We start from the raw sequence: 22,776 nt of genomic DNA on the forward strand, positions 1-22,776 counted from the left end.
GTTTAACCGTGCAAGGCTGAAATTAATGCATACGTTTGGATAGTGCTTTCGACATTTGGCCCCATCGAGGCAGCATGTAGACTCACTAGACAACCAATTAATTTTAAGGCTTGTGATAGCATTGTGAAGGCATGTGCTAGCGTTCCTAAGGCATGTGTTAGCATTCTGAAGGCGTGTGCTAGCGTTACTAAGGCGTGTGTTAGCATTCTGAAGGCGTGTGCTAGCATTACTAAGGCGTGTGCTAGCATTTCTAAGGCATGTGTTAGCATTCCTGAGGCTTGCGTTAGGATTTCTAAGGCTTGTTTTAGCGTTTATAAGGCTTGTGTTAGCATCTGTAAGGATCATGTTGGCATTCAACATGTCAATGTGTTTCAAAGATAATGTGTGTGGAAAAACGGATGGTAAAAATAAATAAATCACATGCGCGATTGGAGCGTCCACGGCAGCATTCATTGACAGCGAGGTGAGCCTAAGCTAGCTTGCCTGGTGGCTTTCAACAATTAAAGGAGTGTTTCACCCAAGAACTGACTTATTTTATATCAATCAACACACCCCATGAAGCCTAGAATTCACGACTGTTTTGGTTTTGTCACATTCCTAAGCCAATCATTTATTGACTGGGTCATCAGCAAATATTACAAATTATTGGCTCATTGGCGCAAAAAACAAATAAAAAGGGAACACTACATGAATTTGGTGCGTAATTGATAGAAAACAATTGTAATTGTTCTTAATCATAATTCAATTTTGTAATTCTGATGAATTGCATCAAATTAAATGTGCAAATAGGTCAGACATGGGAAATAATTAATGAGATAATGGCCAATTAAATAATTAGTGCTCGTTAGGTTCAGCAGTGTGATACTGATAAAACTATCAATAGGGCTGCAATAATATATTGTTTTTATTAATAATGTTCAATTTGACTGATTAACTGTTGCTACCATGCTGATGATGTCACTGCAATGATGTCACTGATGTCAATGCAATGCTTACAAAACACACATGTTTAAGAATTCAAGATGACATTTTAAGTGACACTACAATTTGACATCTTTCGAAACCTTCAAACATATTCTCTCTCTCTCTCTCTCTCTCTCTCTCTCTCTTCCCCCATTTGATGAACTTTGAACTATCCTCCGGCTCCAACGTACCTTAGCAACGCTAAAGGTTAAAGTTCACCACAACTTCCTTATTCCACCGGAAAAAATGTGTGTGTGTGTGTGCGCGTGTGCACACGCATGTGTGTGTGGGGAGGGAGGGAACAATTTGTAGTCCATTATTATAGTTTAGTTCTACTGCTCAGTGGTGCCCCCTAGTGGAGGCAGGGGTAAAAACTCCACCTTGCAGGGTGGGTGGGTGGTGGTGGTGCCCCCTAGTGGAGGCAGGGGTCAGAACTCCACCTTGCAGGGTGGGTGGTGGTGGTGGTGCCCCCTAGTGGAGGCAGGGGTCAGAACTCCACCTTGCAGGGTGGGTGGGTGGTGGTGGTGACCCCTAGTAGAGGCAGGGGTCAGAACTCCACCTTGCAGGGTGGGTGGTGGTGGTGGTGCCCCCTAGTGGAGGCAGGGGTCAGAACTCCACCTTGCAGGGTGGGTGGTGGTGGTGACCCCTAGTAGAGGCAGGGGTCAGAACTCCACCTTGCAGGGCGGGTGGTGGTGGTGCCCCCTAGTGGAGGCAGGGGTCAGAACTCCACCTTGCAGGGTGGGTGGTGGTGGTGGTGCCCCCTAGTGGAGGCAGGGGTCAGAACTCCACCTTGCAGGGTGGGTGGGTGGTGGTGGTGTCCCCTAGTGGAGGCAGGGGTCAGAACTCCACCTTGCAGGGTGGGTGGGTGGTGGTGGTGCCCCCTAGTGGAGGCAGGGGTCAGAACTCCACCTTGCAGGCGGGGAAGGTCTCCTCCTGCATGACCACGGTGCTGTTGCTGCCCAGAACGTTGATTGACAGCTCCCTCTGCCTATCCAGAGTGTCCTGGTACCACTCATGCATCGCCACCGACTCAAAGGTTGGAATCAGGGTCACCTGTCGAGTCGCACACACACACACACACACACACACACACACACACACACACACACACACACACACACACACACACACACACACACACACACACACACACACACACACACACACACACACACACACACACACACACACACACACACACACACACACACGGGGGTCAACGTTCATTCAGGGTCAGCTGTGACAGAGGGGTTCGAGGTTCATTCAGGGACAGTATTGCATTGCTTATCTGTTATGCTTTTTGATCAAAATGTGACGATGCCATCGCGGAGCCACTAACTATTCAGCAGAGTCACCAACAGCCTGCAAGCTAGAATTCTATTGAGAGGATGGCCCCTTGAGACGCAGCATCTTGTTTTAGAGATACATACAACTACAACATTACAGCAGTGCAAGCAGGGCTCGACGCTTAGCATTTTTCCAAGTAGCACGTGTGCGCCTAAGTTGAAAAATCTAGTAGCACACAAATTATTTTGGGAGCACGATGAAAAATGATGTATTTTTAAGGGGCGCTAGCCCCTCCTATATACAGCCTTTGTCCCCACACATCTCAAAATGAGCCATTGACAATCAACAGAGAAATTACGTCAAAAGTCTGCTAAATATGACATAAATTAAACGCCATTGACATTTAAGGGAAAATGTATGTCATATGTAAACGAGCAAATCAGCTAACCAATCACAGGCAACAGGCATTCTGATTGGCCAGTATGAGATGATATCTGATGATGTATGATGATCACTTAACATGGGTGTGATGTTTCTTTAATGAAGTGATATGAGGTAGGCGTGGAAAATAATATGTCAAAATATTATATCACTATCTTTTCAGCAATTATCACAAAATAGTGATATTCATCATGATATCATTGTTATGTTTGTTTTCATATAATCTATATAATCAATTTGTTTTATGCTAATACTTTGTAGATAGATCGATAGTAGCTCTGTTCCATACCTCTAATACGTGCAACACATTAGAGCTTTGGACCAGAGCTAGATAGATAATATGTTGCTCATGGATGGATGGATAGACAGGCTATCCGTTTTTATCCTTCTGTTTTCTATCATGTTAGTGTGACATTCAGACAGTGCAGAGGCTGCTCGATGGTGAATTAGTATTGTAACATTCTCCTTGGCTTTGACTGACTGACTGATATTAATACGGTAATCCAGCCAGTTCGGTCATTCGCATTATCATTTATGCTGGGCACACGCTTTTGTAAGCAAACGCTAAGCAAGGGTTGTTTTTGATAATCAATCCGTCCACTCCATGTGTGTGTGTGTGTGTGTGTGTGTGTGTGTGTGTGTGTGCGTGCGTGCGCGCGTGCGTGCACGGCTGCACGCTGTTTCACCCGCGTTTGGTTAAAACAGAGCTGCCATGTCTCACCCTTTGAGTGTGACAGTCACGCAATTTAACCCTTTACCACGCACCACGCCACACATGCCATTTCACACGCATTATAATGATAAATAACAATTTTCTCTGCGGCTCCGCCGCGTAATAACGCACGCTCCTCACAAACGGTAAAATAGCCGATCTGCATGCAGCGCTGATATATGCAGGAGGGTAAACAGTGGACAAAATCGTCTGTGTGCGACTGTGTGACGCATGGAAATGAGCCATGCGGAGTTTAACATCGCTTCGAAATATTTTTCATGGAAGACAATATAGCCCCCACAAGTTACAACAAGTGAGTAAGTGACCTGTGACTATCTCTCTTCTATACTGGTGTGTGGCGTCTCTTGCGTGATATGAGGAAGTGGAACGGTGCCATAGCCCGTGCACATTATAGGGACAAAGTCGTGTGTGTGTGTGTGTGTGTGTGTGTGTGAAGTGAAGTGAAGGGGGAGGGGCCGCATCACGACTTGTTTCTGTTCATAGAGAGAGAGAGAGCCCACAGATGTGTTTGAACTAAGAAAATGTAAAAATAAGGAATTTTCCCACATTCCAGTTTTCTGACATATTCCCCAATTTCCACTGAGATTATGGGGTGAATGAATGTGGCCAGACCCATCTTCTCTTTCTGTCATAGTGACATTGTCCTGCATCAGATCATGTCCAAATCAGGTTCTCCAATCTCCAGTATAGCCTCTTCAGTTTTTTGAAGATTTTTTGAGTGGTGCAACCACTCCCTTACGGAGCTATGTGTGTGGCTGGCTGGGTCTGAGCACTACATATGTGTGTGGCTTGCTGGCTGGCTGGGTCTGAGCACTATGTGTGTGGCTTGCTGGCTGGCTGGGTCTGAGCACTATGTGTGTGGCTTGCTGGCTGGCTGGGTCTGAGCACTATGTGTGTGGCTGGCTGGCTGGCTGGCTGGGTCTGAGCACTATGTGTGTGGCTTGCTGGCTGGCTGGGTCTGAGCACTATGTGTGTGGCTTGCTGGCTTGCTGGGTCTGAGCACTATGTGTGTGGCTGGCTGGCTGGCTGGCTGGCTGGGTCTGAGTACTATGTGTGTGGCTTGCTGGCTGGCTGGCTGGGTCTGAGGAGCATAGATAGATAGATAGATATCTTTTTAATTTCTACTTTAAGCATGAGGAGGCTGTCAGTGCAGGGAGAGCAGCTGGCATGGAGGTGAAGACATCAGTGTTAAGGTTAAATATCAACGTTAAAACGGGCCAAATCGACATAAAAAAAGCAAATTTTTCGCCGCCGCCCTTCGGACGGCGTCGAACACATTAAGACACTAGAGTCTCACTCTTGACATTTTCTGAAATATGGCAGCCCTGGTTAAAAGTAAGTTACGTTTGAACTTTGAGCATTACAAACAGACTTTGCAAATAACGTGTCGCCGTGTCGGGGTCCAAGAAATTCCTTCTGACTCTGTGCTATCATGCTAATGCTATCCCGCTCTGACTTATTTTCTGACTGCCGCTGCTGACAGACAGAAAGCAGTGACAGTGAAGTCCGTGCTCCGCTCCGTGGAGCAGCAACACAGTGAGGGGAGGGGCGGTGGGAGCAAAGGGGACAGATCTTCAAATGAACAGTTTGAACACCGCATTGAGCCTCGACACGTTGTTAGCTTGTAGCTCTTCTCTTTTTGGCGAATGACACCGCCGTTCAGAAATATAAATGTAGGTATAGAACCGCGACTATAGAATGTGCACTTGCTGTAGACAGAGACTTGTCTTTATCAATGGTCAAATCCTGTAGTCGCACCTGTGCGACAAATTTAATTTTAGTGCAAGTACACAGTACTTAAGACACATAGGTGCAACATACAGTACAAATGCACAGGACATACACATACAGGTACAGTTAGCTTGCTGCCCTTCTCCCACCCCTGACCCTTGAATCATTTACATATGGAAATAATGGAGAAAGCAGTACTATAACCTGTGTCAAAGTTAGAAGTAAACATGTGTGCAAGCAGTATTTATTGGAGATGTGAATACAGGGAAGTCCTGAAGCGGCCTAGAGAGGTAATTGATCCGAGTGCTGTCAAGCAAAGCTCCAACATCATGTCCCCCATTTCAGAACAAAGCATTATGGGATACATTGGGGAGTTTATCTGGCCCCCCTCAGACCCCCACCGCTGCATCATGTCTTCCAAACTAGTGGGTCAAACTTTATCTCTGCAATACATGACTCAAAGCCAATAAGGCTTCACGTTGCTGCAGCATTCAGAGCAGTGTTGTTTTTGGCAGCAAATTTCTATTTTAGTTTAGTCATAGTCTTTGGAATGAAACTTCATTTAGTTTAAGTCATATTTTAGTCACCTGGAATGTTCTAGTGTTAGTCTAGTTTTAGTTGACTAAACATCATGAGATTTTAGTACAGTTGATTTAGTCGACTAAAATGTATTTTGGCGGGCCTTGATGCCGTCGAAATGACAGATTTTACACTTGCTGAAAATAGCCGATCTACAAGCTCACAATGCGTCGCAACGTGAAAGCACGGTGCATTGTCGCTCGCGGTACGTCAGGACAGTCACATTGACAAAACATGTATTTGAATGACATTTCATCGTTCGCTCGCTCACACCCCTTGTGTAGATATGGTGTTATTATTGACCACCTGAGGACGATTCTCCAAATGCCTTCTAAATCCTGACAGTTTTATGAAAAACCCCATGTTTCTATGCCAGTGGTTCTCAAACATTTTCATGTCAAGGACCCCCAAAAATATCTATAATTGGACACTGAACCCGATCTAAAAAGATGTTGTTCTAGAGACCCCCCCCCCCACACACACACACACACACACACACACAGAAGCAAAGATTTGAGTTAAAAACCTTCGCTTTGAAAGAATATATATTCAATGATTTGCACCACATTTTCTCGATTTTTCAAAATTAGCTATTTTTCAATAGCTAAAGTATAACATAATGCTTAAAGGTTTTATGACATTCATTTTCATTTATTTTTCTTTTTTCTTTTAGGTTTTATGACCTCAATTACACCCAAGAAACCTGAACTTTGAACATTCAGTGGATTTTCTGTGGTCTGAAGTTTTCTTTGGGGTTTTTTGGGCCTTTTGAGCTACAATGAAAACAGGCAACACAGTGAAACAGTGACATCTGCTGGCAAATCCCATTGACATATATGTGATTTGCAGTAAGTGATGTCACTTACTGCCGGCAAATCAGAGCACCTGTTTGAGCCAGAAAACCCCAGATCACAAAAAATCTACTGAATGTTAAAAGTTCATGTTTTTTGGGTGCAATTGAGATTAGAAAACCTAAAAAAAACAAGAACAATTCCAAAACCTTTTTTTTTATGTCACAATCCCTTTAAAACACTAAAAGGGGTTCCCGTCCTGAATGGAATATTATTATAATTATTATAGTAACCTGTATGTCGGGCCAGCAGCTCTTCCCCTCCAGCAGAGCGTCCAGGACACGTCTCACCAGCGCCATCTTGTGGTGATCGTCTCCGCTGAGCACATAGTGCGACGAGCGCAGGCGCCTGAAGAGCTCCGCCTCCACCGTGCAGAGGGCGGGGCCAGACGGCAGGTAGGCCAGGTCCACGTACACCGTGGTGGGGGAGGAGCTAGAAGAAGACCTGGTGGTACCTGATTGGTCCAGGCCGAGTAGGAGGAGGAGACAAACAAGAGAGAGGTTAGAACTAGGGTTGTTAGGGGCCGATTGCGTCATTTTCAAATGATCGGAATCGGATCGGCAGCAAAAACAAACACACAAAAAAACCCCGCTATCGGGACGATCAAGGTTTTTTTTTTGTTCCCGATCTGATTTCAATCATTCGATTTTGAGTATCTGCTGATACAGTTTTTTCACCGATTAAAAATGTATATTTTCATAGAACACGCTTATTCCATATCACGTCATAAATCACAGACGATATCCAGTCTAATATCATGATATGGATATAATATTGATACTAGGGATGTCCCGATAACGTTTTTTCTTTTGCTCCGGATCCGATTCCGATCATCATTTGAAAATGACGGGATTGGCCCCAATTTCCGATCACGTGATCGGATCGGGACAGCCCTAGTTAGAACCTTCTAACCTAGAAGTCCTTCTAACGTAACATAGCACTTATGTACATAGCACTAAAGTAACATAGCACTTAGTCTGAAAACCCACCTTTTCAGACTCCATCATGGCCCTTAGCATTTTATACAGACTAGCTATGTTACTATAGCATGTTATGTAGACGGCACTAGAATTGCATTATATGTAGTCATAGCACTTCATAGTACATATGTATAGCACAGTATAATATATATTATAGTTTCATTATATAGATATTCCACTGTTCCGTTCTTAGCTTACACATGTTTCATGATAAATACTTTTTATATATGTGATGTATTGCCATGCTTTTTGTTCTTGCTTAATGTAAATCGCTCTGGATTAAGAGTGTCTGCTAAATGCCTAAATTGTAATTGTTAAGGAGAAGCCCTTCGATTGCTATAGAGCTATAAGCAGTGTTGTTTTTGTCGACTGAAACAAAATGTCCGTCGACTACCTTTTTCCACTGACGGAAACTAAATGGAAACTAAATGAAAGCGAAGCTATGATGACTAAAACTAAGCCAAATGTATTGCCAATTTCGTCAACAGATAGAAACTAGAATAAAATGTTAGGAAGGGACTAGTGGACAAGAGATCCAGTATAAGTTATTTTACACTTTGTTGCATGCTGAAAATAGCAGATCTACAAGCTCAAAACGGCATCAAGGCCCACCAAAATACATTTTAGTCGACTAAATGAACTGCATATTTAGTCGACTAAAATCTTATGACATTTAGTCGACTAAAACTAGACTAGCACTAAAACATTCCAGGTGACTAAAATGTGACAAACTAAATTAAATTTCAATCCAAAGACTATGACTAAACTAAATTTAGTTTAGACTAAACTAACTTTGCTGCCAAAAACAACACTGGCTATAAGTAACATAGCGTTAAGAGAAGCCCTTCCATTGCTATGGACCAGCACTAAAGCACTACAAGCTCATGCATGTGGGCTGCAGATCGGCTATTTTTGGAGAAGAGATTTATAGACATTATGTGCAAATATAAAATAGCTGTGATACTTATATGTAAGTGGTTATGGTGAAATAAACCATTAACACTGGTTAGTTTGGAGGGGGTGAGGGGATTATGACATCACCGTTTCAGCAAATTAGGCGGCATTTGCTATAAACACGGTTCATACGACGCATGAGGCCGTCATAAGGATTCCGAAAAATGAGTGCCTACGACATCTGTGGACGTCCTAGCGACGTCCTAGTGACACGGGGCGAGATAAGAATATTCAGAATTTTTCCTATTTTTTTTTTTGGCATTTCGCTTTTCGCTTTCCGTACACTAACGCTCTGTGCAACTATTAGCTTGTCATTGACTCCCATGTTAGCGCGGCGGAAAGAATGTCTCGTATCTCTTAATCCAGGGCGCTCTCCGTGGTGATGAATGGATCGATATGCTGGCGCTTCATTTCTGCTCCTCATCCGTCTCTCCCGCAAAATATGAACGCTTTTTGGAGCGTAAAAAAATAAATTAAGATGATCGGGGATGTGAGGTCACTTTGTGAAGTCAACTTTTTTAGGAAAGTGTTTCCGGTACATGGCTTTCAGAGTAAAAGCGATCAGACAACTATGGCACCCCGGAGCTTCTATTTTGATGCACTTCCGGCACTAAATGGCCGAAAATTGTGTGCGCTGTAGTGCCGAAATGATTTCGGCTCGTCAGAAATTGTCAGTATCACCGAAGAGCCGACTTTAGCACGGTACCTGCCCCCCCGAACCTCAAATGACGTCACATTGTAGGCTCTACAGCGCCGAACCGACTTTTATTCGGCTCTAAAATAGGAGTATGAATCGGCCCCAAGTCCCCCAAAACGCCGTCTCTGTGTGGCAAAAAGGGCAGATCAGCTAAATACTTGCCCACGTAACTCAAAATACGTCCTCGTCTGGATGGCCCCTATAAGTACCAGAGTTAAGGAGAAGCCCTTCTGACACTATGGACCGGAGCTATAGAGCGTCGCAGTCCCGCCCCCTTTCATGACGACGCCAGGCCCAGGAAATGAATCCCAATGCATTTTCCCCATAGACATTTCAAAAAGTTTTTATTTATAGACCTTTTAAGCGTCGTACGAAGCCAACTCGAGTCGTGACAAATCATGACAACAAACTAATATATTTTGGACCAAACAAATAATTACAAAGAAGAAAAAAAAAAAAAAAAAGTGTAACTAAATGCACAACCCTAGATCCCCGTATGGGCCACCACCTGTAACAATCGCCCTTTATAATATCTTTCCAATTCTTTGTTTGGCCAAAAACATTGTGCTTATTGTCATGATTTGTCACGACAAGAGTTGGCTTTGTCCGCGGCGTAAACGTCTTTAAATAAATACTTTCTGAAAAGTCTATGAGGAAAAAGAACAGGGATTTCTTTTCCGGGTCTCTCGAGGGGGCGGGACTACCATAGTGTTAGGAGAAGTCCTTCTGACGCTATGGACCGGAGCTATGAGTTCCCCAACCTGAGCTCGGTGGTGGTTTGGAGGACCCTGGTCTGGAAGCAGAAGCAGAGGTTCTGGATGCTGGCCTGGTGTCCAGACTGGAGCAGCTCTTCACGCCACGGCTCTGGACCTTCTGGAGCTTCTGGTTGGACGTCAGTGTGCCAGTCGCCTTCTGACTGACCACACCTAGAGACAGTAGTATACTATAGTTAATACCCACACCTTAAGCCCTAACCACACCAAAGGGTCACCATGCAAACTCCTTGGGTCCAAAACGGTTGCAAGGAGTTAACGCTAAAACCTTTGGTGTGGTTTGGGCCACTGAATTCCATGCGTTGAATCACTAGGGTCAACGTGGGTCAACGTGCAACAAGACATATCACACCGCAGAGACAACGCTAAAACCGTCTTTCTTGACCCTTTGGTGTGGTTAGGGCAATTACACAATAATAGTTAATACTACTACTAATCAAAATCACACCAGTTCAATCCCCGTGGGCACCCCCAGAGTTAGTGTCGACGCTGAACCCTTAATCGCTCACGATGTGCAGATTGGTGCCTTGCAGAATTTCCGCCGTTATTGGGGTGTGAATGTGTATGTGAATGGGTGAACGTAATGCACAATCTATGTAAAGGCTATGCAAGCGCACCATTTACCATTTATACCTGCTTTCTTGCTCTTCGCAGCAGAAGCAGCGTTGGCTCCGGTCTTGGTATTGTTCCCTGAGGCGGGGTTAGGGTCGGCCATCTTGGTATTCTTCCCCGAGTCCACGCCCTCCGTGGGGGCGGGGTTAAGTTCTGGGTCGGCCATACAGGCGCCGGGCTGCGGGGGCAGCGGCGGGAGGTCCTTCATGGGCGCGGGAGGCGGGTCCATCATGTTGGACGATGGCGCCCCCTGGAGTGAGAAGTGGGGAGTGGCGTCGTGGCGGTAGGGCTGTCGGCGTTACAAATTTAAGCGGACGATTAATTGTCACACAACAAATGATTACATTTTTTTTTTTTGCATTGAACATTGGAACATTACAATTTGTATTTTTCTTTTTTTTTAAGATATTTATTTGTAGCTTTAACCTTTATTTATTTTGTGACGAAGCACATTTCATTGTGCTTTATTTTCCCTATACGTGTTATAATTTTTATGAAGTGAAATGTAACATGTGATGCTGACTATTTATCAAATAGTATTATCTCCTATTCACAAGAAGGGTAATTTGGGCCTCGTACAGGGGTGATTGACAGCTGTCAGAGACTGATGTCACCACCCACACACAAGGTTTCATATGGAGGAAGTGACACACAGGGAACAGGGGGGAAAACCAAGGGGCCAGCTAGGCACTCCAATGTTGAAGTGCTGGGCCCTAGTGGTAAGAGGAAGGACTGCAGGCGGACCCGTGGATTCTTGACGAGGAAACCCCGTGCAACCGAGCGCTCAATGTTAAAGCCCAGCTGCACTTCCGCATTTGGGCACCAAAATTTGGTGCCCAAATGCTGATCAGCGAAATAATGCGGAAATAGACGGTCCTTCCGGGAGCCTTCCGGGTGCTTCAAAACGCCACTGAGCAACTTCCACTGACATGAATAGTGGAAGGGGCGGAGCTTCGCGCCAGTTCAGTCTCTATCCTTTTAATACTCTATGGGGAAAACGGCAATTAGAGGTACTGTAGGCCTACACAGGAGAGAGGAGCTCCGGGCGCCAGACATAGTTTAATTAATTAAAGTAAAAGTTTAAACTTAGTATCTGCAGCCGAAGAGAAGTTTGTCTGCCTGTTTATTTATTTTATGTTATAGGGAGAGCGACAGGGACAGACGCACTTTACCACGTGCATTGGTTTAATTGAACACCGTTTGTTTGACAATACACTTTTGCTGCATCTCTATATAAATAACTTAGTTAATAATTAGATATAAAGGGCGATTGTTACAATTGTATTTTATAGATGGATAGGTATACAGTAGGCTGACAGGAAATGGGGAGAGAGATGGGGGGTGGGGGGGAGTAGCCTCGGAAACCCAGATGTTTTTATTTCCAGGGAGGAAAAAAAAGTCCACTTCAATTTGGCATAGAGTAGCGCAAACGTCGATCGCTCTCTGCTGATTTCTGATCGTCTGCACCTTTGTTAAATTGACGCACACACGCACACCCGTACACACACACACACACTTCTCTCTTTCTCTCTGTGACATGACAAATAACTTAAATATACAAAGAAATGTAACATTTAATAACTTTTTATATATTTTTCTCTTTCCAAAAAAATGACAAAATGTACTACAAGCTTACAATACGTCACAATCGTCACATGTGTTGTAGATCTGCTATTTATGCTATTTTTGTCTCCACCAGGCCGAAGGCATGGGGGGAGAGTATGTTTTGCACTCCGTCCGTCCGTCCGTCCGTCCGTCCGTCCGTCCGTGTGTCCGTGAGCAGCTAATCTCCGGCACCGTTAACCCGGTCGATGCCAAATTTTGCACACACACTCCCTGGATGCCAACGATGAACCTCTGCCCCAAAATTTCCAGAACGGCCTGTTATAGCGCCACCAGGAGGCCGCTTTGTGCAAAACAAGTTTTTGCACAGTACACCTACAGATTTTGTCCAAACATCGCGCAAATTGGTACACAGTCTCTCTAGTTCACATCTGGCTTTTAGAGCGCCACCAGGAGGCCGACTTTTGTAAAACACATTTTTGGATATTACTCCTCCGGATTTTGTCCAAAAATCCCGCAAATCGTTACACAGTATCTCCATAGTCATGTGCTCAAGACGGATGTGTCTGATATTTCATATTCCATCCTAATTGGCTAACATTGGCTTTCAAATTTTGCAGGATTGGCCTGTTTTGAACAAAAAGCCTCAAATCATGAACGCAGAGTGCAATTTGACGTGAAATCTTTCACGCACTTTCCTACTAGGCTGAGGAATATAGCCCACCCATTTCACATTGGCCTGTTATAGCGCCACCAACAGGTGGATTGTGCATGCGTGCGATCAACACGGATCTGCACCATTTCCCATATTCCATCCTGATTGGCAAAGATTGGAACAAACAAACAAAAAACATGTTTATATTACTCCTAAACATTCCTATCCTCCTGGTGGAGACCTGTGCCCAGAAGGGCACTTTTTCTAGTTGAAAGATGTTATCTCAAATAAGTGAACGTTTTAACTAAAATCTTTGCTTCTGGAAGTCTACATAATTTCAGGTGGGGGTCCGCAGCCAAATACAGATAATTATGGGGGTCGTTGTTGTGAAAAAGGTTGAGCACCACGGACATAGAAACATAGGGATTTCAGAAAACTAAAGATTTAGAAGATTTAGAAAATATTGCGATCAGGCGATGATGTAATGATTGTGACGGGCTTACGTGGTCGGGGTGGAGGGGGAACTCGCCACCGCTGGACTCCTCCTCCTCGGAGTCCTCCGATTGGCTGCCCAGCGTGACGGACGGACACTCCTCCTCCGTCGTATTGGCGGGGACGTCCTCAGAGTCTGTGGCACTCGGCATCGATTGGCTTGCCGACGACGTGGGCGGGGTTTCCTCCTGGCCCTGGGGCGAGTGGCGGTCGCCATCGTCGCTGCAGGGATCGAGGTGGTGCGGTCGGGACGGCTCCTGAGGACGTCGGGACGGTGGTATTTTAACCCATTTAGGCCCGACGTCGAAATTTAAAAAAATGTCTTCTAAATCCTGACAGTTTTCTGAAAAACCCACGTTTCTATGTCAGTGGTTCTCAAACATATTCATGTCAAGGACCCCCAAATATATATGACATTGGCCGCCGACCCCCATCTAAAGATATGTTGTTCCAGGGACCCTCCCAGTAGCAAAGATTTGAGTTAAAAACTCGCTCTGTAACAATATATATATTCAAAGATTTCAGGCACATTTTCACGTTTTTTCAAAAATAGCAGACCTACAAGCTCGTAGCGAGCCACTCGGTGGCGCGCTATGAGTTTGTAGATCTGCTATTCTTCAATAGCTAATTTATAACAATGTTTTAAACACCGAAGGGTTTCCCGCCCAAAATGGGTTAATTGACGCAAATAATTTGAGAAGAATTTCCATTTCCGCTTGCCTTTAGACTCATTCTCCGCCATCTGGTGGCTGAATCTGTCCTACTCGCAGATTAGCCACGGCTGAGTCTTATTTTGAACGGCGTTTCTCTCGGAAAACGGAGAATCAGGAAGTGAATAACCGCTATGTAATTTAATTCAACCAAAACATACATTTTGTAATAATATCGTTTAGTTCAGTGGTTCCCAAAGTGGGGTCCCGGGACCCACAGGGGTCCTTGAGGGAGTTCCAGGGGGTCCCCGCTAAATTATGGGAATCTCTCAGTTAGAGATACAATGGCGGTTTAAAGACGGTTACGCCGCGGACAAAGTCAACTCGAGATGTGACAACTCATGACAACAAACAATATTTTGGACCAAACAAATATTTACAAAGAAGAAAAATAACACAAAAGGGTTGTAACCTGCCGTTTTTTTTCTTCTTTCTAATTATTTGTTCGGCCCATTTTTTTGGTTTGTTGTCATGACGCTCTATTGGCACCTCTATTCAAACACCCCCCTTATTATCATCCAGGCGAGGGAAAAACTTGAGACTTTCATTCTCCCAGGGTCACTCAAATACAGACCCCTGACGTCCCCTTGACCAAGGGAAACTATCCCTGTGGCAATTGTGCTCAGAACAGCAATACTTTTAAGGCTGCTTTTTTCACTCATCCACATACAGGCAAGAAGTTCAAAATTCAGAGTATAATCACTTGTATTTCCACACATGGTCTATATGATCCGTTGCTCATGTGGATTGGCCTATGTGGGCAAAACCACTAGACAGCTCAAGCAACAAATTAGTGAACATAAGAGCTCCATTCGGAGAAACGACCGTGATTACCCTATTGCTGTCCATTTTAAATGAATGAATGCGGTAACCATGACCTGTTACTCAAACAACGTGAAACATATTGGATCCATACCCTTCAAACCCTTAACCCAAAGGGGCTCAATGATGAACTGTTACCAAACGTCCTGTTATAAGTTTGTTGAGTGTCTCATCACCCTTAAGGGCCTTATTTGGCTCTACAACCCCCCCCCCCCCCCAACGCCATTTACTAATACGTCAAATATATAAGCACTTTAATTCAGAACGTCTTGACTCGTTGAGTGAATTTGGTTTGTGTATGTATATATATATATATATATATATATATATATATATATATATATATATATATTCTATGTATTATTCCACTCTCATTGTCTGTATGTCATGAGAGCAGGACCTAGTGTCTCTTATTGTTGACTATGTTGATTTCCTAATGTATTCTTTTCGCGTATAATGATTTTTAAGTGGTGCAACCACTTCTACATCCAGCATGCAATGCCCTGTACGTGTTTGTGTGTGTGTGCACCTGTGTGAGCAGGAGTGGTGTGCGCATGCGTGAAATTGGAACGAGAGAAGTATGTGACATGGCTGCCACCTGCTGGACGCAAACGATACAGAGAAGAAATTGGAATGATACAGAGAAGAAATTGGAATGATACAAATTGGAACGATACAGAGAACCAATAGATGGGAGTTGCACCACTTGGTTCACACTGGTGTGATTTTTAGAATGTAACTGAAAGTATGTACTTGGGGTTATTTGGGGTCCTTGTGCCTTTAAATGATGTCAGCAAATTGAGGATCATCACAAGCTGTACCTGTAAGCTCTTCCTCTAATTAGACTATTGTGATTGGTTGATTATTTTTCAAATGTTTGTATATAAGTAACTCTGTTAAAATGATGTGTTATGCCTGAGGAAGGTCCGGAATGACCGAAACGTTGCTTCATTAAATAAGACACTACTCTTGTGCCGAGCAGATACACAGTGTGCAGGTGTACCTTATTGCTTTCAAACTGGTGATCCTTGAAATTAAACGTGTTGAGAATCACTGCTAGAGCCATAAAGATCTTCTCTTATGGGAGTCACTGGCATATCTTTTTAGCCTGTGGGCTGATTAGTGTCAATTTGGGAGCCGCAAAACAAGCTTGTCCAGTGACTTCCATTGGAAATTAATCGAAGCATCCATTAATCACGGACAAGACACCAGCCTCGACCACCTCACAGGCGTATGCAAAGGCTCAACTTATGTAACTTGGCATTTTATGTAGACATTGCACTCTATAGTGTGTATACGCAATTACGCATAGTTTTGTATACATACAGTATTCCACTGTTAGGTTCTTAGCTTACGTATGATTTTTCATGACCATGTGTAAATCCCTCTGGATTAAGAGCGTCTGATGAAAGCCTACATTGTAAATTGTACAGACACAATACCTGTGTTTTATATGTGTGAATGCAGCCGTAGAGTTGTAGATGATGTAATTATACCTGCGAGCAGTCGCTATCTCCAGATACGTCTTGAAGGCTAGCATTGCACTCTAGGCCCAATGACTCCAGGGCTTGTAGCTGATTGGCGTCGGGTGACTTCGGGTGCTGGAACTCGCAGGGTGACACCAGACACAAATCGACGTCGTGAGGCACGTCCAGGTGCAGGACCTGCAACCCGGCTCGAAGGAGCATCGCCTGGTCCTCCGAGCCGTCTCCTGGCGGACGCACGCTGTCGGGGGCGGAGTTTAAGGGTAAACTCTCTCCCAGGTTGGAGTCTGTCGTGGTCGTCGAGTCGCCCCCGGTGTGTCCGTTGGTCTGCAATTGCTCGGGAGGTGGGACCAGCTCGAAGGACACCGCCGACTGCGAATCTTCGACCTCCGTGGAGAGAGGAGAACCCACCTGAACAGACATGACGATTAAGAACACCGCTTGTAGTTACATACGGGTCTGTAGACGAATGCAGGTCAAACTGGGAGTCCTTGACATTAAACGGGTTGAGAATCACCGCTAGAGCCATACGAATCTTCTTTTATGGGAGGGGTCCCTGGCATATATCTTCAAATGGGTGTCCGCAGGCTAATAAGTGCTAGACTTCAGTCCTAGCATCAAGACATTATGTAAGCTAGCAGTTATCCAGTAAGGTCTCGGCAGTATGAACTCCCACACAACATAAGGTGGGAACTGGCAAAGCAAGCGAACAAACAACATACTAAATAATAAAAAGTATAAAATATAGCTGCAAGCAGCTTGTTGGTGACTGGAGAGGACGTCATCTTTTTTGTTACACTGAATGACTGAAGGGGTTGTCTGTCAACGCTGCACTCCCGCAGCCAACCATGCATTAGCAGGGTCCAGACTCCACACAGCCAACCATGCTAATATTAGCAGGGTCCAGACTCCACACAGCCAACCATGCATCAGCAGGGTCCAGACTCCACACAGCCAACCATGCTAATATTAGCAGGGTCCAGACTCCACACAGCCAACCATGCATCAGCAGGGTCCAGACTCCACACAGCCAACCATGCTAATATTAGCAGGGTCCAGACTCCACACAGCCAACCATGCATCAGCAGGGTCCATACTCCACACAGCCAACCATGCTAATATTAGCAGGGTCCAGACTCCACACAGCCAACCATGCATCAGCAGGGTCCAGACTCCACACAGCCAACCATGCTAATATTAGCAGGGTCCAGACTCCACACAGCCAACCATGCATTAGCAGGGTCCAGACTCCACACAGCCAACCATGCATCAGCAGGGTCCAGACTCCACACAGCCAGCCATGCATCAGCAGGGTCCAGACTCTACACAGCCAGGGGTTGGGGGTCAGATCAACATGGAATGTCAGAACAGGTCGGCTCCATATATGGAGATCTAGTGGTGGTAGCGGGGACATTCTTGAGTGTACAGGGTTTGATATGGGGTGGGCCTTAATTTTCGGGCCTGTTGAGAGCTCTAGTTTTCGCCGGCTGCCGGGCGCGGCTGCACTAACTCTGTAGACATATTAAAAATACCTGGGGGTCTATTAGAGTAATGTTAACTCCATAGACACATACAACACACCTGGGGGTCTATTAGAGTAATGTTAATTCCATAGACACATACAACACACCTGGGGGTCTATTAGAGTAATGTTAACTCCATTGACACATACAAAACACCTGGGGGTCTATTAGAGTAATGTTAACTCCATTGACACATACAAAACACCTGGGGGTCTATTAGGGTAATGTTAATTCCATAGACACATACAACACACCTGGGGGTCTATTAGAGTAATGTTAACTCCATTGACACATACAAAACACCTGGGGGTCTATTAGAGTAATGTTAACTCCATTGACACATACAACACACCTGGGGGTCTATTAGGGTAATGTTAATTCCATAGACACATACAACACACCTGGGGGTCTATTAGAGTAATGTTAATTCCATAGACACATACAACACACCTGGGGGTCTATTAGGGTAATGTTAATTCCATAGACACATACAACACACCTGGGGGTCTATTAGAGTAATGTTAACTCCATTGACACATACAACACACCTGGGGGTCTATTAGAGTAATGTTAACTCCATTGACACATACAACACACCTGGGGGTCTATTAGAGTAATGTTAACTCCATAGACACATACAACACACCTGGGGGTCTATTAGAGTAATGTTAACTCCATTGACACATACAACACACCTGGGGGTCTATTAGAGTAATGTTAACTCCATTGACACATACAACACACCTGGGGGTCTATTAGAGTAATGTTAACTCCATTGACACCTACAAAACACCTGGGGGTCTATTAGGGTAATGTTAATTCCATAGACACATACAACACACCTGGGGGTCTATTAGAGTAATGTTAACTCCATTGACACATACAAAACACCTGGGGGTCTATTAGAGTAATGTTAACTCCATTGACACATACAACACACCTGGGGGTCTATTAGGGTAATGTTAATTCCATAGACACATACAACACACCTGGGGGTCTATTAGAGTAATGTTAATTCCATAGACACATACAACACACCTGGGGGTCTATTAGAGTAATGTTAACTCCATTGACACATACAACACACCTGGGGGTCTATTAGAGTAATGTTAACTCCATTGACACATACAAAACAGAAAAAAAATTATAATCACGACACTCCATCTTTAAAGAAAACCTCACCTCGGCAGGCACGGATGTCACGGGGAGACTGTGTCCGCATTTTTCATTTCCTGAAAAATGAACATTTTGTTGAGTTATGAGGTTTCCTCCCGACAGCAGAGATAATGTATCTTAGTGGGGCTTTCGCTTTCTATAGTCACATTTTTGCAGTCTCTAGTCATGGTACGGTTTGGCTGGGGGAGGGGAGAGCGGGCATAGTGTCCCATTGGCCATGGGGCTTAGTGTCCCATTGGCCGTAGGGCCACTACACTGAACTGACTATACTAGAAAGTCAGATCATTGATCATTCTGGGCGGGAACCCATGTTGGTGTTTAAGCTATTGAAAAATAGCAGACCTACAAGATCGTAGCGCGGCACTTGCTATTTTTTAAAAATCGTGAAAATGTGGCGCAAATCTTTGAATATATATTCTTTCAGAGCAAACTTTTTAAACTCAAATCGTTGCATGTTGTTCCAGACCCACAGGAACGCACCCAGGGTGCCGGCCCGATTCCAGCGAGCCGCCTCCGAAACGGTTGAGAAATGACAGTTAACGTGTGGGGGTCCCTCTACTGTACCCTCTACTCCTGTACTGTACTGTCACTGTACTGGTACACCCAAAATCACCATATATACAGTTAATGTGTGCGTTAGGTTGTGCACAGGTGGTGAAAAAACAACCATGCTGTTTTTGTGATCAGACGCACCCACCCACCCACCCAGCCACCCACAGCTCTGTGAGGGACAACTGAAAAAGTAATATCGGAAAATGTCAGTAAAAAAAAAAAACTATTTTTTATATATATATATATATATATATATATATATATATATATATATTAAAAAAGGTAGTTTAGTTAAGAGATGTCCCGATACCATTTTTTTCAGACAGAGTACGAGTACTTTCTTACGAGTACTCGCCGATACCGAGTACCGATACGAGTACTTTTTATTTTAGTTGAGAAACCACTAATTTTACCCCCTTTTTTCTCCTATTTAATTTCATTGTCATGCCTTGTACTTCTAATGATACTATAATGTTGAATTACCACAATAATAATAGCCTGAAATGATTTAGAAAAAAAATCCAAAATGTTATTTATTTTTCATTAGCAATGAAACATTTTGTTCTATTCAAACACACTATTATCATCGTTTTGAAAGAAAAATTTTGATCTTGTAAAGGTGTGTTTCTTTCATTATGCTCGAGGCAAAAAAAATCACCTATGGTCCCTGTTCTATTTCATACCTACTGACCGCCAGAGGGGCGGTGTTTTCAACACCTGGATATACATCACGCGCTCGCGCGATGTATATCCAGGTGTTGAAAACACCGCCCCTCTGGCGGTCATCCGGTATTCATAGAACCATAGTTATATAGATAACTTGCGACTCCCTGCACATGTGCGGGGGAGGGGTGGGGGTGCTGTCGCAAAGAAAAACACATGCCAGTTTTCTTTATGGCAAAATAAACTTGCTGCGGATTTTATATCTTTATAAGGATTTTAAGGACGTAGTGCTTATAACTACAAGAAGATTCCCTATCTGTAGCCTATACAGTCATGGATTACTTTGTTGGAACTCGTCTGATGGAAATAACTTTTAATGACCTGCGGCTGCATCGAGACAAGTGCAGAGTCACTGAGTCACAACGTAGGTTAATTAATGCTCATTTATTAATCTAATGATGCTGCCCGCTGAATATACACAGACACAAATCTACACTTCATGGTCTGATATAAATGAAATAAATACTTTTAATGTGCTCCTGCTACAAGTAGAAAGGATAACTATTAAAATGTTAATTCATTCATCTGATAGTGTCGCCCGCCGAATATAAACATAGATGCCGATGGATCTCCGTTCTACACTTCAACACATTTATGCTTGTAGAGCAGCTGTTTTGGGCGCTTTGCTCATTTTGCTGCCTTGTTGGGTCAGACTTACTCCCGTTGCATTGAGCGTTCAGCCAGTGTCAATTGAATGTTGTAGTACTCGTCTCAAAGTATCGGGGCCCGGTTCCGATACCGAGTAAGAGTACTTTAGGCTAGTATCGACTGAGTACCCTTTACCAGTATCGGTATCACTAGTCACTAATCACTAGTTTAGTTAGTAAGTTTAGTAAATAAAGTATCGGTAGATATCGGTATCGGAAATTAGGAGTTGTACAACATCGGATATCGGCAACAAAAAAATATATAGGACATCTCCATCTGTACGCATCATCAGTGTTTACCTGCGCCGTTGTGGGTGGAGCTAGCAGGGGGACCCGCCTCCTCTTCCTCTTCCCGTCCGTTCCGCAACAACGCTCCGTCCAGGAGGTGGAACTCCGTGGGCGTGAGGTCAAAGTTCACGCTGCGCTTGCGCTCGCCCTTTTTTGGCGTTCTGGCGGGAGGAGGAGGAGGCATCGTCGTCTCCGTGGCGATGGGTTGGTCGTCGGCGATGGCGTCGTTGTTGTGGTTGGCGTCTACGGCGGCCATTTTGGAGTTCTGGACGCCGTTCAGGGCTGTAATCACATGATCATAACGTATTAACACATTTTGGGCGGGAACCCCTTTTGGTGTTAGCATTATGTTATGCTTTAGCTATTAAAAAATACAAGCTTGTAGGTCTGCTATTTTTGAAAAATCTAAGAACGACTGACATAGAAACATAGCTTTTTCAGAAAACTGTCACGATGTAGAAAACATTTTTAGAATCTGATCTCAGGTCAGAATGGGTTAATTAGAAGAGTGGTTTAATTACTTTTCCATTCCATATCGCTACACTTTGTCTATGGATAAATGTGTGTAATCTGTGTTCACATCAAGGTACGGGTTTGTCTGGATGTGTTCAAATATACGGTAATGTCCAATTGTCCACCATTTGCCAGAGAATCACTGTATATTTATTTGTTTAATCACTGTTTATACTTGATATCCATAATAATAAATGTCTCATTAGAGCTGGGACTCTATTAAATCTCGATTAATCACATTTTAATCGCCTATCAATATTCATAACAACCACACCAAGGGCTCTAATGAAGTACTGTCACCTCATAAACACATGACATAACAACCACACCAAGGGCTCTAATGAAGTACTGTCACCTCATAAACACATGAAATAACAATGAAGTACTGTCACCTCATAAACACATGACATAACAACCACACCAAGGGGTCTAATGAAGTACTGTCACCTCATAAACACATGACATAACAATGAAGTACTGTCACCTCATAAACACATGACATAACAACCACACCAAGGGCTCTAATTAAGTACTGTCACCTCATAAACACATGACATAACAACCACACCAAGGGGTCTAATGAAGTACTGTCACCTCATAAACACATGACATAACAATGAAGTACTGTCACCTCATAAACACATGACATAACCACACCAAGGGCTCTAATGAAGTACTGTCACCTCATAAACACATGACATAACAACCACACCAAGGGCTCTAATGAAGTAATGTCACCTCATAAACACATGACATAACAACCACACCAAGGGCTCTAATGAAGTACTGTCACCTCATAAACACATGACATGACAACCCCACCAAGGGCTCTAATGAAGTACTGTCACCTCATAAACACATGACATAACAACCACACCAAGGGGTCTAATGAAGTACTGTCACCTCAAACACATGACATAACAACCACACCAAGGGCTCTAATGAAGTACTGTCACCTCATAAACACATGACATAACAACCCCACCAAGGGCTCTAATGAAGTACTGTCACCTCATAAACACATGAC

General features: G+C 44.0%; 1 protein-coding gene across 1 annotated transcript in view; it reads right to left on the reverse strand.

Annotated features, from left to right (window-relative positions):
- Nucleotides 1-1,661: 1,661 nt before the first annotated feature.
- The window catches only part of map1sa (microtubule-associated protein 1Sa), a gene marked incomplete at its 5' end in the record, with an annotated part of 59,805 nt that continues 38,690 nt past the window's right edge, over nt 1,662-22,776 (reverse strand). The window contains 8 exons of the mRNA XM_083766773.1: nt 1,662-2,016; nt 6,819-7,039; nt 9,978-10,142; nt 10,623-10,890; nt 13,323-13,568; nt 16,340-16,738; nt 19,033-19,082; nt 21,249-21,518. Of these exons, the coding sequence (XP_083622899.1) occupies nt 1,861-2,016; nt 6,819-7,039; nt 9,978-10,142; nt 10,623-10,890; nt 13,323-13,568; nt 16,340-16,738; nt 19,033-19,082; nt 21,249-21,518 (1,775 nt within the window). The 3' untranslated portion in view covers nt 1,662-1,860. The remainder of the gene's footprint in view (nt 2,017-6,818; nt 7,040-9,977; nt 10,143-10,622; nt 10,891-13,322; nt 13,569-16,339; nt 16,739-19,032; nt 19,083-21,248; nt 21,519-22,776) is intronic.

The sequence above is a fragment of the Protomyctophum parallelum genome (assembly GCF_964188405.1).
Source record: "Protomyctophum parallelum genome assembly, chromosome: 6".
Taxonomy (NCBI): domain Eukaryota; kingdom Metazoa; phylum Chordata; class Actinopteri; order Myctophiformes; family Myctophidae; genus Protomyctophum; species Protomyctophum parallelum.